The sequence below is a fragment of the Patella vulgata genome, chromosome 8, assembly GCF_932274485.2.
Source record: "Patella vulgata chromosome 8, xgPatVulg1.2, whole genome shotgun sequence".
NCBI lineage: Eukaryota > Metazoa > Mollusca > Gastropoda > Patellidae > Patella > Patella vulgata.
The window spans coordinates 33,769,530-33,787,319 of NC_065886.2; the positions used below are offsets into that span (position 1 = coordinate 33,769,530).

General features: G+C 41.5%; 1 protein-coding gene across 1 annotated transcript; it reads left to right on the forward strand.

Annotated features, from left to right (window-relative positions):
• Positions 1-8,279: 8,279 nt before the first annotated feature.
• On the forward strand, positions 8,280-17,710 carry LOC126829975 (transcription factor IIIA). The gene is made up of 9 exons (XM_050560171.2): positions 8,280-8,450; positions 9,581-9,702; positions 10,145-10,235; positions 10,577-10,671; positions 11,418-11,491; positions 12,388-12,474; positions 14,381-14,604; positions 16,126-16,179; positions 17,002-17,710. The coding sequence occupies exons 1-9, from the start codon at positions 8,322-8,324 to the stop codon at positions 17,686-17,688; spliced, it is 1,563 nt and encodes a 520-aa protein (XP_050416128.2). The 5' UTR covers positions 8,280-8,321; the 3' UTR covers positions 17,689-17,710.
• The last annotated feature ends 80 nt before the right edge of the window (positions 17,711-17,790 follow it).

The window sequence follows — 17,790 nt, forward strand, 5'->3', positions numbered from 1 at the left end:
CTGGTTTATTCGACTGGATTATTCGACTGAACTAACTGACTGATTTTATCGACTGGACGAGGCCACATGAAAATGTCAAATACCTCATCCCCCCCACCCCCCGCCCCACCCCATCCCCTTTCTTCGTTCATATCATATATAGGGACTCTATTCTTTTCGAGGCGGACAAGGACAGCTGTCTAGTCGTTCGGATGGGACGAAAAACCGAGGTCCCGTGTCCACATTGACGTGGTCGTAAAAGATCCCTTGACAGATGGAATTCGATATAAGAGTAGGCCGTAGTGCCGCTGTCCGGGCAAAATTTCCCTCATCGCACAGTGTATGGCGTATGCCCGTCTTCATTAGCCCAGTTCCAAGCAGAACAGTAGGACGTTAAAACCCCATTTCATTTCTTTTCATTTCTTGAAAATAGTTGGGAAGCCCCCCGGTCTCTACCCCATGCCCCGGCTCCTTCAGCTATGTCTAAGAGCATGATTTGCTACCATATCATCTTAGCCCACTGCCACCGCTGCTTAATATTGAGCGACTTGTTTATTCGACTGAATTATTCGACTGAACTATTCGACTGGTTTATTCGACTGAACTTTTCGACTGAATTATTCGACTGGTTTATTCGACTGGATTATTCGACTGAACTAACTGACTGGTTTTATCGACTGGACGAGGCCACATGAAAATGTCAAATACCTCATCCCCCGCCCCACCCCATCCCCTTTCTACGTTCATATCATATATAGGGACTCTATTCTTTTCGAGGCGGACAAGGACAGCTGTCTAGTCTTTCGGATGGGACGAAAAACCGAGGTCCCGTGTATACATTGAAGTGGACGTAAAAGATCCCTTTGACAGATGGAATTCGATATAAGAGTAGGCCGTAGTGCCGCTGTCCGGGTAAAATTTCCCTCATCGCACAGTGTATGGCGTCTGCCCGTCTTCATTAGCCCAGTTCCAAGCAGAACAGAAGGACGTTAAACCCCATTTCATTTCTTTTCATTTCTTGAAACTAGTTGGAAAGCCCCCCGGTCCCTACCCCATGCCCCGGCTCCTTCAGCTATGTCTACGAGCATGATTTGCTACCATATTATCTTAGCCCGCTGCTTAATATTGAGCGACTTGTTTATTCGACTGAATTATTCGACTGAACTATTCGACTGAAGTATTCGACTGGTTTATTCGACTGAACTTTTCGACTGAATTATTCGACTGGATTATTCGACTGAACTAACTGACTGGTTTTATCGACTGGACGAGGCCACATGACAATGTCAAATACCTCATCCCCCTCCCCCGCCCCACCCCATCCCCTTTCTTCGTTCATATCATATATAGGGACTCTATTCTTTTCGAGGCGGACAAGGACAGCTGTCTAGTCTTTCGGATGGGACGAAAAACCGAGGTCCCGTGTCTACATTGGAGTGGACGTAAAAGATCCCTTTGACAGATGGAATTCGATATAAGAGTAGGCCGTAGTGCCGCTGTCCGGGCAAAATTTCCCTCATCGCACAGTGTATGGCGTCTGCCCGTCTTCATTAGCCCAGTTCCAAGCAGAACAGAAGGACGTTAAACCCCCATTTCATTTCTTTTCATTTCTTGAAACTAGTTGGGAAGCCCCCCGGTCCCTACCCCATGCCCCGGCTCCTTCAGCTATGTCTACGAGCATGATTTGCTACCATATTATCTTAGCCCGCTGCTTAATATTGAGCGACTTGTTTATCCGACTGAATTATTCGACTGAAGTATTCGACTGGTTTATTCGACTGAACTTTTCGACTGAATTATTCGACTGGTTTATTCGACTGGATTATTCGACTGAACTAACTGACTGATTTTATCGACTGGACGATGCCACATGAAAATGTCAAATACCTCATCCCCCTCCCCCGCCCCACCCCATCCCCTTTCTTCGTTCATATCATATATAGGGACTCTATTCTTTTCGAGGCGGACAAGGACAGCTGTCTAGTCGTTCGGATGGGACGAAAAACCGAGGTCCCGTGTCCACATTGACGTGGTCGTAAAAGATCCCTTGACAGATGGAATTCGATATAAGAGTAGGCCGTAGTGCCGCTGTCCGGGCAAAATTTCCCTCATCGCACAGTGTATGGCGTATGCCCGTCTTCATTAGCCCAGTTCCAAGCAGAACAGTAGGACGTTAAAACCCCATTTCATTTCTTTTCATTTCTTGAAACTAGTTGGGAAGCCCCCCGGTCTCTACCCCATGCCCCGGCTCCTTCAGCTATGTCTAAGAGCATGATTTGCTACCATATCATCTTAGCCCACTGCCACCGCTGCTTAATATTGAGCGACTTGTTTATTCGACTGAATTATTCGACTGAACTATTCGACTGGTTTATTCGACTGAACTATTCGACTGGTTTATTCGACTGAACTTTTCGACTGAATTATTCGACTGGTTTATTCGACTGGATTATTCGACTGAACTAACTGACTGATTTTATCGACTGGACGAGGCCACATGAAAATGTCAAATACCTCATCCCACCCCCACCCCCGCCCCACCCCATCCGTTTCTTCGTTTATATCATATATAGGGACTCTATTCTTTTCGAGGCGGACAAGGACAGCTGTCTAGTCGTTCGGATGGGACGGAAAACCGAGGTCCCGTGTGCACATTGGCGTGGACGTAAAAGATCCCTTGACAGATGGAATTCGATATAAGAGTACGCCGTAGTGCCGCTGTCCGGGCAAAATTTCCCCCATCGCACAGTGTATGGCGTCTGCCCGTCTTCATTAGCCCAGTTCCAAGCAGAACAGTAGGACGTTAAAACCCCATTTCATTTCTTTTCATTTCTTGAAACTAGTTGGGAAGCCCCCCGGTCTCTACCCCATGCCCCGGCTCCTTCAGCTATGTCTAAGAGCATGATTTGCTACCATATCATCTTAGCCCGCTGCCACCGCTGCTTAATATTGAGCGACTTGTTTATTCGACTGAATTATTCGACTGAACTATTCGACTGAAGTATTCGACTGAACTTTTCGACTGAATTATTCGACTGGTTTATTCGACTGGATTATTCGACTGAACTAACTGACTGATTTTATCGACTGGACGAGGCCACATGAAAATGTCAAATACCTCATCCCCCCCGCCCCACCCCATCCCCTTTCTTCGTTCATATCATATATAGGGACTCTATTCTTTTCGAGGCGGACAAGGACAGCTGTCTAGTCGTTCGGATGGGACGAAAAACCGAGGTCCCGTGTATACATTGGAGTGGACGTAAAAGATCCCTTTGACAGATGGAATTCGATATAAGAGTAGGCCGTAGTGCCGCTGTCCGGGCAAAATTTCCCTCATCGCACAGTGTATGGCGTCTGCCCGTCTTCATTAGCCCAGTTCCAAGCAGAACAGAAGGACGTTAAACCCCATTTCATTTCTTTTCATTTCTTGAAACTAGTTGGGAAGCCCCCCGGTCCCTACCCCATGCCCCCGGCTCCTTCAGCTATGGCTACGAGCATGATTTGCTACTATATTATCTTAGCCCGCTGCCACCGCTGCTTAATATTGAGCGACTTGTTTATTCGACTGAATTATTCGACTGAACTATTCGACTGGTTTATTCGACTGAACTTTTCGACTGAATTATTCGACTGGTTTATTCGACTGGATTATTCGACTGAACTAACTGACTGATTTTATCGACTGGACGAGGCCACATGAAAATGTCAAATACCTCATCCCCCCCACCCCCGCCCCACCCCATCCGTTTCTTCGTTTATATCATATATAGGGACTCTATTCTTTTCGAGGCGGACAAGGACAGCTGTCTAGTCTTTCGGATGGGACGAAAAACCGAGGTCCCGTGTCTACATTGGAGTGGACGTAAAAGATCCCTTTGACAGATGGAATTCGATATAAGAGTAGGCCGTAGTGCCGCTGTCCGGGCAAAATTTCCCTCATCGCACAGTGTATGGCGTCTGCCCGTCTTCATTAGCCCAGTTCCAAGCAGAACAGAAGGACGTTAAACCCCATTTCATTTCTTTTCATTTCTTGAAACTAGTTGGGAAGCCCCCCGGTCCCTACCCCATGCCCCCGGCTCCTTCAGCTATGGCTACGAGCATGATTTGCTACTATATTATCTTAGCCCGCTGCCACCGCTGCTTAATATTGAGCGACTTGTTTATTCGACTGAATTATTCGACTGGATTATTCGACTGAATTATTCGACTGAACTATTCGACTGGTTTATTCGACTGAACTTTTCGACTGAATTATTCGACTGGTTTATTCGACTGGATTATTCGACTGAACTAACTGACTGATTTTATCGACTGGACGAGGCCACATGAAAATGTCAAATACCTCATCCCCCCCACCCCATCCGTTTCTTCGTTTATATCATATATAGGGACTCTATTCTTTTCGAGGCGGACAAGGACAGCTGTCTAGTCTTTCGGATGGGACGAAAAACCGAGGTCCCGTGTCTACATTGGAGTGGACGTAAAAGATCCCTTTGACAGATGGAATTCGATATAAGAGTAGGCCGTAGTGCCGCTGTCCGGGCAAAATTTCCCTCATCGCACAGTGTATGGCGTCTGCCCGTCTTCATTAGCCCAGTTCCAAGCAGAACAGAAGGACGTTAAACCCCATTTCATTTCTTTTCATTTCTTGAAACTAGTTGGGAAGCCCCCCGGTCCCTACCCCATGCCCCCGGCTCCTTCAGCTATGGCTACGAGCATGATTTGCTACTATATTATCTTAGCCCGCTGCCACCGCTGCTTAATATTGAGCGACTTGTTTATTCGACTGAATTATTCGACTGAACTATTCGACTGGTTTATTCGACTGAACTTTTCGACTGAATTATTCGACTGGTTTATTCGACTGGATTATTCGACTGAACTAACTGACTGATTTTATCGACTGGACGAGGCCACATGAAAATGTCAAATACCTCATCCCCCCCCACCCCCGCCCCACCCCATCCGTTTCTTCGTTTATATCATATATAGGGACTCTATTCTTTTCGAGGCGAACAAGGACAGCTGTCTAGTCTTTCGGATGGGACGAAAAACCGAGGTCCCGTGTCTACATTGGAGTGGACGTAAAAGATCCCTTTGACAGATGGAATTCGATATAAGAGTAGGCCGTAGTGCCGCTGTCCGGGCAAAATTTCCCTCATCGCACAGTGTATGGCGTCTGCCCGTCTTCATTAGCCCAGTTCCAAGCAGAACAGTAGGACGTTAAAACCCCATTTCATTTCTTTTCATTTCTTGAAACTAGTTGGGAAGCCCCCCGGTCACTACCCCATGCCCCCGGCTCCTTCAGCTATGGCTACGAGCATGATTTGCTACTATATTATCTTAGCCCGCTGCCACCGCTGCTTAATATTGAGCGACTTGTTTATTCGACTGAATTATTCGACTGGATTATTCGACTGAATTATTCGACTGAACTATTCGACTGGTTTATTCGACTGAACTTTTCGACTGAATTATTCGACTGGTTTATTCGACTGGATTATTCGACTGAACTAACTGACTGGTTTTATCGACTGGAGGAGGCCACATGACAATGTCAAATACCTCATCCCCCCCACCCCCGCCCCACCCCATCCCCTTTCTTCGTTCATATCATATATAGGGACTCTATTCTTTTCGAGGCGGACAAGGACAGCTGTCTAGTCTTTCGGATGGGACGAAAAACCGAGGTCCCGTGTCTACATTGGAGTGGACGTAAAAGATCCCTTTGACAGATGGAATTCGATATAAGAGTAGGCCGTAGTGCCGCTGTCCGGGCAAAATTTCCCTCATCGCACAGTTTATGGCGTCTGCCCGTCTTCATTAGCCCAGTTCCAAGCAGAACAGAAGGACGTTAAACCCCATTTCATTTCTTGAAACTAGTTGGGAAGCCCCCCGGTCCCTACCCCATGCCCCGGCTCCTTCAGCTATGGCTACGAGCATGATTTGCTACTATATTATCTTAGCCCGCTGCCACCGCTGCTTAATATTGAGCGACTTGTTTATTCGACTGAATTATTCGACTGGATTATTCGACTGAATTATTCGACTGAACTATTCGACTGGTTTATTCGACTGAACTTTTCGACTGAATTATTCGACTGGTTTATTCGACTGGATTATTCGACTGAACTAACTGACTGGTTTTATCGACTGGACGAGGCCACATGAAAATGTCAAATACCTCATCCCCCACCCCACCCCATCCCCTTTTTACGTTCATATCATATATAGGGACTCTATTCTTTTCGAGGCGTACAAGTACAGCTGTCTGGTCGTTCGGATGGGACGAAAAACCGAGGTCCCGTGTATATATTGGAGTGGACGTAAAAGATCCCTTGACAGATGGAATTCGATAAAAGAGTAGGCCGTAGTGCCGCTGTCCGGGCAAAATTTCCATCATAGCACAGTGTATGGCGTATGCCCGTCTTCATTAGCCCAGTTCCAAGCAGAACAGAAGGACGTTGAACCCCCATTTCATTTCTTTTCATTTCTTGAAACTAGTTGGGAAGCCCCCCGGTCCCTACCCCATGCCCCGGCTCCTTCAGCTATGTCTACGAGCATGATTTGCTACCATATTATCTTAGCCCGCTGCTTAATATTGAGCGACTTGTTTATTCGACTGAATTATTCGACTGAAGTATTCGACTGGTTTATTCGACTGAACTTTTCGACTGAATTATTCGACTGGTTTATTCGACTGGATTATTCGACTGAACTAACTGACTGGTTTTATCGACTGGACGAGGCCACATGAAAATGTCAAATACCTCATCCCCCGCCCCACCCCATCCCCTTTCTACGTTCATATCATATATAGGGACTCTATTCTTTTCGAGGCGGACAAGTACAGCTGTCTGGTCGTTCGGATGGGACGAAAAACCGAGGTCCCGTGTATATATTGGAGTGGACGTAAAAGATCCCTTGACAGATGGAATTCGATAAAAGAGTAGGCCGTAGTGCCGCTGTCCGGGCAAAATTTCCATCATAGCACAGTGTATGGCGTATGCCCGTCTTCATTAGCCCAGTTCCAAGCAGAACAGAAGGACGTTGAACCCCCATTTCATTTCTTTTCATTTCTTGAAACTAGTTGGGAAGCCCCCCGGTCCCTACCCCATGCCCCGGCTCCTTCAGCTATGTCTACGAGCATGATTTGCTACCATATTATCTTAGCCCGCTGCTTAATATTGAGCGACTTGTTTATTCGACTGAATTATTCGACTGAACTATTCGACTGGTTTATTCGACTGAATTATTCGACTGGTTTATTCGACTGGATTATTCGACTGAACTAACTGACTGGTTTTATCGACTGGACGAGGCCACATGAAAATGTCAAATACCTTATCCCCCCCACCCCCGCCCCACCCCATCCCCTTTCTTCGTTCATATCATATATAGGGACTCTATTCTTTTCGAGGCGGACAAGGACAGCTGTCTAGTCTTTCGGATGGGACGAAAAACCGAGGTCCCGTGTATACATTGGAGTGGACGTAAAAGATCCCTTTGACAGATGGAATTCGATATAAGAGTAAGCCGTAGTGCCGCTGTCCGGGCAAAATTTCCCTCATCGCACAGTGTATGGCGTATGCCCGTCTTCATTAGCCCAGTTCTAAGCAGAACAAAAGGACGTTGAACCCCCATTTCATTTCTTTTCATTTCTTGAAATTAGTTGGGAAGCCCCCCGGTCCCTACCCCATGCCCCCGGCTCCTTCAGCTATGGCTACGAGCATGATTTGCTACTATATTATCTTAGCCCGCTGCCACCGCTGCTTAATATTGAGCGACTTGTTTATTCGACTGAAGTATTGGACTGAACTTTTCGACTGGTTTATTCGACTGGATTATTCGACTGAACTAACTGATTGATTTTATCGACTGGGCGAGGCCACATGAAAATGTCAAATACTGAAGCGACTAGATACTATGCTGTCATCAGTTTTATGCATCGGACACAGACTTAATTCAAGTTGTTTATATTAGTACGGCCATTGTTTTCAGTTGATGACGTCAGTCGTTGACCCTTAACCCTAGATGACGACCTTACTCGCAAAGAGAGGTCAACACGTTGTTTAGGGTATTGCTATTGGAAGGAAAATCTCAATAAAATTGTGACTTCAACTGTCAGATTTGAACTTGGGGGAAAATAATCAAAATAGACAAAAAACGATGTAATCATATTTGAGTTAGTGCGTTTTTTATTTCAGTCAAACAAACTATTCCCAAATTTTAGCCCAACCATCGACCGAGTTTGTTGACTGGAAATTCTAGTGTTACTTAGGGGTAATTGATAAAAATGGCATTTGGAAATAATAACTGGTCAACCGTAGGCAAACAACATGTCTTCCGACGAGAAAGATCTTACACGTGTTGGACATTCAAAGTTTGTTTGTTCGACTCCAGGGTGCGATAAAACCTTTGGAAGAAGATCAAGGTTTTTGGTACATTTAAGGACACATACTGGCGAGGTAGCGACCTTGTCACTTTAGAATATACCATTTTAGACTAAGTTATGACAAGGTTCACTTGTCACAGTCCGTGCATAATGCATTCAGCATTGGTTGATTGATTGACAAGAGTTCAGTCAATCAATGTCAGTTTGGCCTGAACTGTCCCTTCAATCTTAAAGTTAATTTGAATTTACATTCCTGAAACAATATTGAACGTAAGTGCCGGCCATTGATTATCGTAATGTTTTCACAACAGTGTCCCAAGTTACAAAATAAGGAAAAGCCAGTCTCTGAGTCTGCAGAGAATGTCCGGTGCACACGCGAGTAATTTTTTTCAGAGATTGGTGCACTCAAATTTTCTTTAGATTTGCACGCCAGTTTGGCACGATATTTTTACCTTGCACGCACGCAGCGACTTTACTTTATAATCATTTATTCCCGTATATGGTAGTTGTCGATCTGCATTCGATAATAACGATAATACCCGACATGCAAGGGAGACAACTACCACAATAGTAAGTAGTGAAGTAACTCAGTGTGCAAGGCAAATTGACCCGATCGAGTTGCGCTATAATTTTGAATTTTAGTGGTACTTTTTTTAAATTACATGCCAGACAGAAATAGCATAATTTATCACTCGTGGATTTATCTCCTTCACGCTTGAAGTGTTAGGTTGCATGCTGGAATTTAGTAAGGATTTTCATTGCACGCATGAGATCTCGTGGAAATCAGACATACTCTGCAGACTGGAGGAAAAGTGTTTTAGACTCCGACGTTGGCACACCACACTAAAAAAAGAACCTTTTGTTGACAATTGGAATTACAAATAGGCGTAAGCCTTACTACCATGGTCTGGGCAAGTTTCCCTTCATAGCAGACTACATGGGTTAAGAAGAGGCAGATATGCCATGTCTAGGACTAGGCAAATATCCCCCCATCACAATCTGCATGGTGTATGCCGAGCCTCGTCTTTATTAGCCTGGTTGGTGCATAAAAAGTAGAAAATATGCTGTGGATATTGATCCGAGTACAACAGATCCTTATCTCAAATTGCTATTTGTCCGACGAACATGCACAGTATTTATCTTTGCCTTTAATGAGTTCTGGTTTTGATTAATTTATACCTATTTGTTGTTTCTATCTTTCAGAAGCCGTTTATATGTGAAGAACCCGGATGTGACAAAGCCTACGCAAGAGCTCAACATCTGAAACGTCATGAACAACTTTCGCATTCTCCTAAAAAACCACCAGTTACTGTTCAACAGTTTGTGTACGTAGAAAATCTCAAAATGACGGAAGTGTTGTGTTGACAAGTATGGTATTCCATACTTCCAACTTTCGGTGTAATGTCTGCAATGTATTAAATAGATATACAGCTCTATATGAGTTCTGTATTGCACATATGATATAACATATCAATATTGGGGGATTGGCTGGCCAAATGGTCTAAAGCATGTGTTTTATATCCTAAGGTATGTCATTGAATCAAGTGGTGTGGTTTCGATCCCACAGTGGTACGTAGCAAGGATTAGGGATGTCTGCCTAACCTCATGGGTTTTTCTCTGTTTTTTTTTACCTTACAAGCGAATTATTGAATATTTCTCTCTCTCTCTGATTGTTCAATACAACCTATTTATTTTCTGGGTGATTGTTATAATAAACTATTTATTTTCTAGATGTACACTGTAATAAACTGTTTGCTTGTTTTCTAGATGTTCTCTGTCTGATTGTGATAATAAACCGTTTTCTAACGAGTGTAACTTGAAGAGGCATATTAAAACTGTTCATGGTAAACAATTTAAGGTTTGTATAAAAGTTAAACATTTCTCAACCTCCAAAGATATTGTTTCCTAATCTTTAATGGTGGCCAAGAAAAAAATTTGGATCTTTCACCCACTTGTCAGGGGCATCACTAACTGGGTTGTCAATAAATGTGTTACGTAGTCTTTTGATTGGGACAGAAATCTGAGGTGAGTCTGTGGTGACGGACAGAGCAACCTTACATCTAAAAAAGCTTCTATTCATTGGAATGGGATGAAAAAGAAATGAAGTAATATCAGCAATGTTTCCTGCATAGCACAGTTAGTGCAGAAAAGTAGGGTGTTAAACCCCATTTCATTTTATTCATTTTTTTATTCATATAGTATAGATGTACTGTGGATGGATGTAAGAAAAAATTTGCTAAAGAACATCAACTAACACGCCATGAATTACAACATAAAAACACCAACCCTTATCTGTAAGTTTTCATTTTTAATAATAGATCTATTCCCTACGAAACTTGTACTTCCTGTCAGCAATTATTGCCGCTTGTGAACAAACACTAAGCAGGTTGACTGACATTTTAATCCAACAACTTTAGACGAAAACACTAAGAATATTTCAATATGTTTGAGAAGTATTTATTCTCCTTCCTTTTATTAAAATTGAACATTTTTAATAGTCTTTGTGTGTATGACAGATGTGAAACAGAGTAGAACCCCATTAGAATTGACAGTGACTTGGTAACCTGGAGGTTATACATGTACATTTATACAAAATCTTCACTTTTTGCAGATATACGATTAAAGAAAAAAAAAACATAACTGACGTTTGAATTTGTTTATTTATTTAGTTTTATTTGTCATGTAGATCTAGGTTTTAGTATCGACTTAAAGTCCTGATGCGCCAGTAAGCAATAAGCATGACTTACAACCTGCCATATTGCGAAATATAAGTCTGTAATAGGAATATCAGTCCAAAACTATGCGGAATTAAAATTTCATTGATTTAAGCTACTCACTATACGAAAAACCGGCCGCCATTCTGATGTCTGTGAAATTTTAACGATTGAATTTAAGTCGGGACATTAACTAGCTTTGGTATTTTGATTTTGTTTACTTAATTAAATGATAAATAAGGCTTGAGAAATTTGATATTTGGGCTTCAAATGCCAATAACACCTTGTTACCCTTACCATAAACTCTTTATTCTTTTATCTTTTAGATGTACGTTTGAAGGCTGTGATTATTCATGTAAAATAGCTCATCAGTTAAAACGTCACTCGAAAATACACGAAGGTTTGTTTATATTTTTTACAGCATTGTAAGACTGAGATAGTATGGAGGGCTCAAAGGGGGTGGGTGTCTACAGGAATAACACCAGGGGTGGACTGAGATAGTATGGATGGCTCGAAAGGTGGGGCGGGGGGTCTCTAAAGGAATAACACCAGTGGTGGACTGAGATAGTATGGATGTCTCTAAATGAATAACACCAGGGGTGAACTGAGATAGTATGGATGGCTCGGAGGGGGTTCTCTTTAAGAAATGACACCAAGAGAGGACAGAGGAGGAGTCTATATATAATGGCAAATGCTCCTTCATAACATACTGTATGGCATGTTTTTGTTAGCCCCATTGATGCTGAAAAGTAGGACGATAAACCCCCATTCCATTTCTTATTCCATTAGGGCTGCTTTGTTGCCCTAAATTGTTGGGTTGACCTGATTTTCAATGTTTCTAACCTGCAGCAGCTTTGACCAAGAAAGTTCATCATAATTTTCAGGCATGGTTTTTCCCTAGTCAGTGATGCAGGATGGAGGGCCTGAGAAGGACATCTATATAGTCATTCGGATGTTACGAATTGGCGTGCACGTAAAAGATTCCCTGACAGTTGAAATTCGATATAAGAGTTAGGCAAAATTTCCCTCATAGCACACTGTATGGTGTATGCCCATCTTCATTAGCCCAGTCAGAGCAGAACAGTAGGATGTTAAACCCCCATTTCATTTTCATTAACAGCTTGTATTTGGTATAACACATGATACAATTATGTGGAATAGAAGTTGCTTAGAAGTTTATTAATGATAGAATAACACATGACAAAATTATATGTAATACAGTAAGTTAGCTTGTATTTGTTTAGATTATTATAATATTTCTAACCATGTTTCGCAGCTTGTATTTGTTTATTCTAGGTTATAAATGTACAGAAGAGGGATGTGATGTAACTGTAGAAACATGGACTCAGCTTCGTAAACATAAATTAATATGCCATCCTAGAGGTAAACTATGTTCATATTATCACAGAGGTTAACTATATTAATATTATCATAGAGGCTCACTATATTAATATTATCATAAAGGCTCACTACATTAATATTTAATCCTAGAGGTTAACTATATTAATATTATCATAGAGGCTCACTATATTAATATATAATCCTAGAGGTTAACTATATTAATATATCATCCTAGATGTTAACTATATTCATACCCTAGAGGTTAATTATATTAATATACCTTTCTAGAGGCTTGCTATATTAATATACCTTTCTAGAGGCTAACTATATTAATATAAAATTCTAGAGATGACTATAGTAATATACCATCTTTCAGGTAAACTATATTAATATATTATCCTTCGGGTAAACTATATTGATATACCATTCTTCGGGTAAACTATATTAATATATCATCCAGTTGTTCAATACTCCTTTAACTTATAAGGACTCGTTAACAGAGAGAAAGTCTGTTGCTGGAAGCCTCGTTCACTTTAACATGTTGTCAACTTGCCGTTACATTTAGCGAAAGTTTTGGGCTCCGTTATTTCTTTATTTGTCAGTCGAAGTAAGCCTTTAGCAAAAGTTGTTATAGATTAGCTGTGTAGTTTTCTATAGAACATTCTAGAGGGTTGCGGGGGGCTATCCCATCTTCTATAGGATGTAATGCTATAGTCTTCTACAGAATTTATGGGACCTGTACAAATTAACGACCCCAAATATTCTACAGTTTCTGTTAAGCAAATCCTATAATTTTTCCTACAGATTTATGCTAAAATTTCTATAGGAAAATACTAGAGTATTCTATAGATTTTTTTATAGTGTTTTCTGTAGTAAATTCTACAGTTATTATTTTGTCTCTGAACACTTTGGGTTTGGATGGCCGAATGGTTAGCACGTGTACGCTGTATAATAAGGTCTGTCATTGACCTTGTACGTGACAAGGATTAGGGACGTATGTTTGTGTCGAGTGAACGTTAAACCCCATTTCCCTCTCTCTCTAATCAAGTTGTCCCACTTTCTTGAGTTTCTTGTTAATACTAACTTCTATTAGGTTGCTATACATGTACATTGAATTAAAAATTTTAAAATTCAGACAATGTCAGAATCATCAGATAATTCAACTATAAAATCATTATTCCTCTGTACTTTATTATCAAAATTTCTTCTTTGGTTAAAAAAAACCAAATAAAGAGCCAAATTGGCCACAGAAAAATTATTTCACATACTACCATATGCTCTATAGAAAACAAACTCATCTTCATAATTTTGAATTGCACTACAATAACTTTGAAATGAAGATAAGTATTAAATTATTCATGTCATATTTCTCACATTTATCAGTTCTAGACCATCTCTTGCAGCATTACTAAATGCAGAATTGTGATGTAAATTCTAATATCGAATAACAAGCTAACTTCACGCGGACACAGCGCCCCCCCCCCCTTAATTATATGAGTACTTCTTAAAATTTTATTACCTTACCACTGGGCACCATTCATGCCCTCCCGAGTCCTGAACAGGAATGATTTTTTCTTTGACTGACTGTCTGATAAGGAGCAGATTCAGGCCCATGGCTTTGTGAAAGAGGGGATCCACTGCCATTTTAAAGGGCCTACAGACGCCGGACCTCAGCTTGTTTCGAACATCGATCCCTTCACAATTGAAATTCAAAGATGTGTAGACAGAACTACAACTATCGCTCCCGGGGCAAAATTTCCCATAAAGCCATGCAGTTCATGTGTAACTGTAGAAATGACCATAGTATTGTGTTGACACCCCCATAAAACTCCATGTATCGTTTTGATTTGACCTTTTAATTTTTGCAATATTGTCTATAATTTCAGTATTTTCACGATTTTCTCTATTGTCACTATTTCTCATTTATCTATGTTTTCTATATTTTCAGTATATGAGTGTCCACAATGTAATAAATGTTATAAGAAGAAGATTCAGTTAAAACGTCACAGTTTTATTCACAGTTCTGAGCAACCGTTATACTCGTGTGATCGCGACGGTTGTGAACGAGTTTATCTAGATCTACGCAATTTAAAAGCCCACATTAGATCGTATCACGATCAACAGAGACTGACGTGTCATCATGATGGGTGTAGTCAGACGTTCGTTAATAAGGTGAGACAAATGAAATGGGGTTTAATGACCTACTTTTCAACATTGATTGGGCTAAAAGGCGTGGTTTCCCCTTGTCAGTAATGCAGGATGGAGGGCCTGAAATGGGTTTTAATGACCTACTTTTCAACATTGATTGGGCTAAAAGGCGTGGTTTCCCCTTGTCAGTGATGCAGGATGGAGGGCCTGACAAGGACAGCTGTCTAGTCATTCGGATGAGACAAAAAAACGAGGTCCCGTGTACACATTGGCGTGCACATAAAAGATCCCTTGACAGTTGGAATTCGATATAAGAGTAGGCCGTAGTGTCACTGTCCGGGCAAAATTTTCCTCATAGCACACTGTATGGCGTATGCCCGTCTTCATTAGCCTAGTTCGGAGCAAAACAGTAGGACGTTAAACCCCATTTCATTTTCAAAGATGGGCATATGCCATGCAATGTGCTATGAGGTAAATTTATCTTGGACAGCGGCACTACGACCTACACTTATTTCTAATTTCAACTGTCAAGGGTTCTATTATGTGCACACCAATGTGTATACAGGAACTCTGTTTGTTGTTTTCGTCAAATCCAAATGTCTATAAATATTGTCCCTTGCCAGTTTCGCTGTCCTGCACCACTGAAAAGGGGGAACCACACCGGAAAATTTCAGTGAGTTTTTGGGCCAACACTGTGATGAAACACAAGACCTCAGGGATAGCGAGCCAATGTCTTGTTCACCGATCCACCGCGACTCCCAAGGTGAGACAAACAAATGATCAGATATATAATGTACAAGATTTTGGCCAGTGGGCTATTAGTGAGCGCCCTGGTAATCATTCGCCCATTTTTTTCATAAAAGTGAGACGTTAAACCACAGTTGTTTTTTTTTCCCCCCTTCTCTACCCTATTCATACAAATTTCTTAGTAAACATTTGCCGGCAAAATCACCCTTAGTCGAAGCGAATGTTAAACAGAGTTATACAACATTTGATTATTAGTGCTTTATAAAAAGATAAAAGTGCAAGAAATTAATGTTTGTCAACTATTTTGGGATTGACATGGCGTGCATACAACCCCACGGTCTCCTATCAGCAGTATTTGGCAGCTAGGAGCCACGATGGCTCAGTGAGTAAGACACTGGCTTGCTAGCCTGGAGGTCGCGGGTTCACTCCCAGTGTTGGCCGAGAAAGTGCAACAGGATTTTCCGGCATGGTGCAAGACGGAAGGCCTGACAAGGAAAGTGCCGCTGTCCAGGCAAAATTCCCATAATAGCACATTGTATACCCGTCTTCATTAGCCCAGTCAGAGCAGAACAGTAAGACGTTAAACCTCATTTCATTTCAGTTAGCACTTGTAATCTGGGACGTTGGGTGGCCGAATGATGTAGGCCCAGGTTTATTAGCCCCATTAAACTCCATTTCATTTCATTGGTCAAGCAGGCCACTGCAAACTTTAATTTAGCTCTACCCAAAAGGGTTAGTCGCAGAAAACAGTGTTTTGATTTTTATTTCTTGCTTAAATGTATATTTTCTTTTTCTCAGGCAAAACTATTACATCACTCGAAGCTACATGATCCTAATAGACCCCCTCCAAAGGTAAACTTATTTTTTGGTGTGTTTTGGTTTCCTACTGGCAAGGAACAGTGTCTAGTCATTTGGATGGGATGATGAAAAAAACATGGTCCCATGTCCACACTGCACGTAAAAGAACCCTTGACAGTTGAAATTCGATGAAAAGTCATTTTCCCCATCGTTCACTCCATGGTGTATGCCTGTCATAATAAAATAAAATTAAATAAAATGGGGTTTAACACCCTACTGTTTTGCTCCGACTGGGCTAATGATGACAGGCTTATGAGAGAAGTTTTGCTAGGACAGCAAAATATATTAAATTCCTACTTCCAGGGGATCTTTTATGTGCATGCCAATGTGTACACAGGACCTCGGTTTTTCGGACCATTCAAACGACTAGACAGCTTTCCTTGTCAGGCCCTTCCTCAGGCACCACTGACAAGGGGAAACCACGCCTAAAAATATCGAAGAACTTTCTAGGCCAACGAACCTGTGTGCACTGAATCCTTCAAATATAGATATACCAAATGTTAATCGATTAAATTAACGTCCCCCCCCCATTGCTTTATCTCCCCCTTTATCTCTCCCTCTCTGTTCCCCATTTCCCTTTCTTTCCCCCCTTCATCTATCCTTTTCACTCCCCCATTTGCCTATCTTTCCCCTTTATCATCCCTCTCTGTCTCCCATTTCTCTCTCTTTCCCCTCTCCAACCCCCTCTCTCTTTCTCTCCCCCTTTTCCCCATCTTTTTCATGTCTCTGTGTGTTTCTCCTCTATCTCCCTTTCTCCCCCCCCCCCTCTGACTAAATAAAAATTAGGATTGAATATATGCACCTGTTTTATTTCAGAAAATGCCAAAGAAAGGTCACCGCAAAAAGAACATAGTACAGAGATTAACAGAAGCAGTTGCCGGTAGCGATGGTTCCACTTCCACCTCCACTAAACCAATCACACACCTTGCATCTACAACTAAAGTTCCAATAAAAATCAATGCTAGGTCTGAAAGCGAATCGGTTCAAGGACAAGATAATTTCCCGAGTGATCTGCCCAGGGACACCAGTGAAACGAATAATGAAGAAAAATCACAAAGTTTAAATGATTCGGGTGTAGGTTTATACGAAGGTGAATGTAGTTCAGAAACAAATTTAAAAATATCTGATGACAAGTGTTCTCCAAATGCTGATTTACAATTATTACTCAATAAATACGAAGATTTAACAAAACAACATCTGTCATCATCTCATAACCTAAAAACATTTAAATCGTGCAATAACAATAACAACAATTTAGAGAAAAATGTTTTTCAAGATTCAACAACAACAACAATATCTGAATTGGGAGCAAACTGTGATGATGTGAAAAACGTTGAAGACATTGAGTTTGATGAATTAGCACCGGCTGAAACAGTTGATGTCTGGTTGGAATGTCTGGCACAGAATGTTATAAAGTCTGAGGAATCGATTTGTAAAAACACAGCGTCGAATGATAAAAATGTTGAAATTTGTGAAACAGGGGATGATGACTTTGAAATCTGAAAATAAATTATGTATTATATGATGTTGATGTTCTAATCTTTCGGATGGGTGTCAATTGTCACAATATTTTGGAATTAATAAGACTTCTCAACCTATGTTACC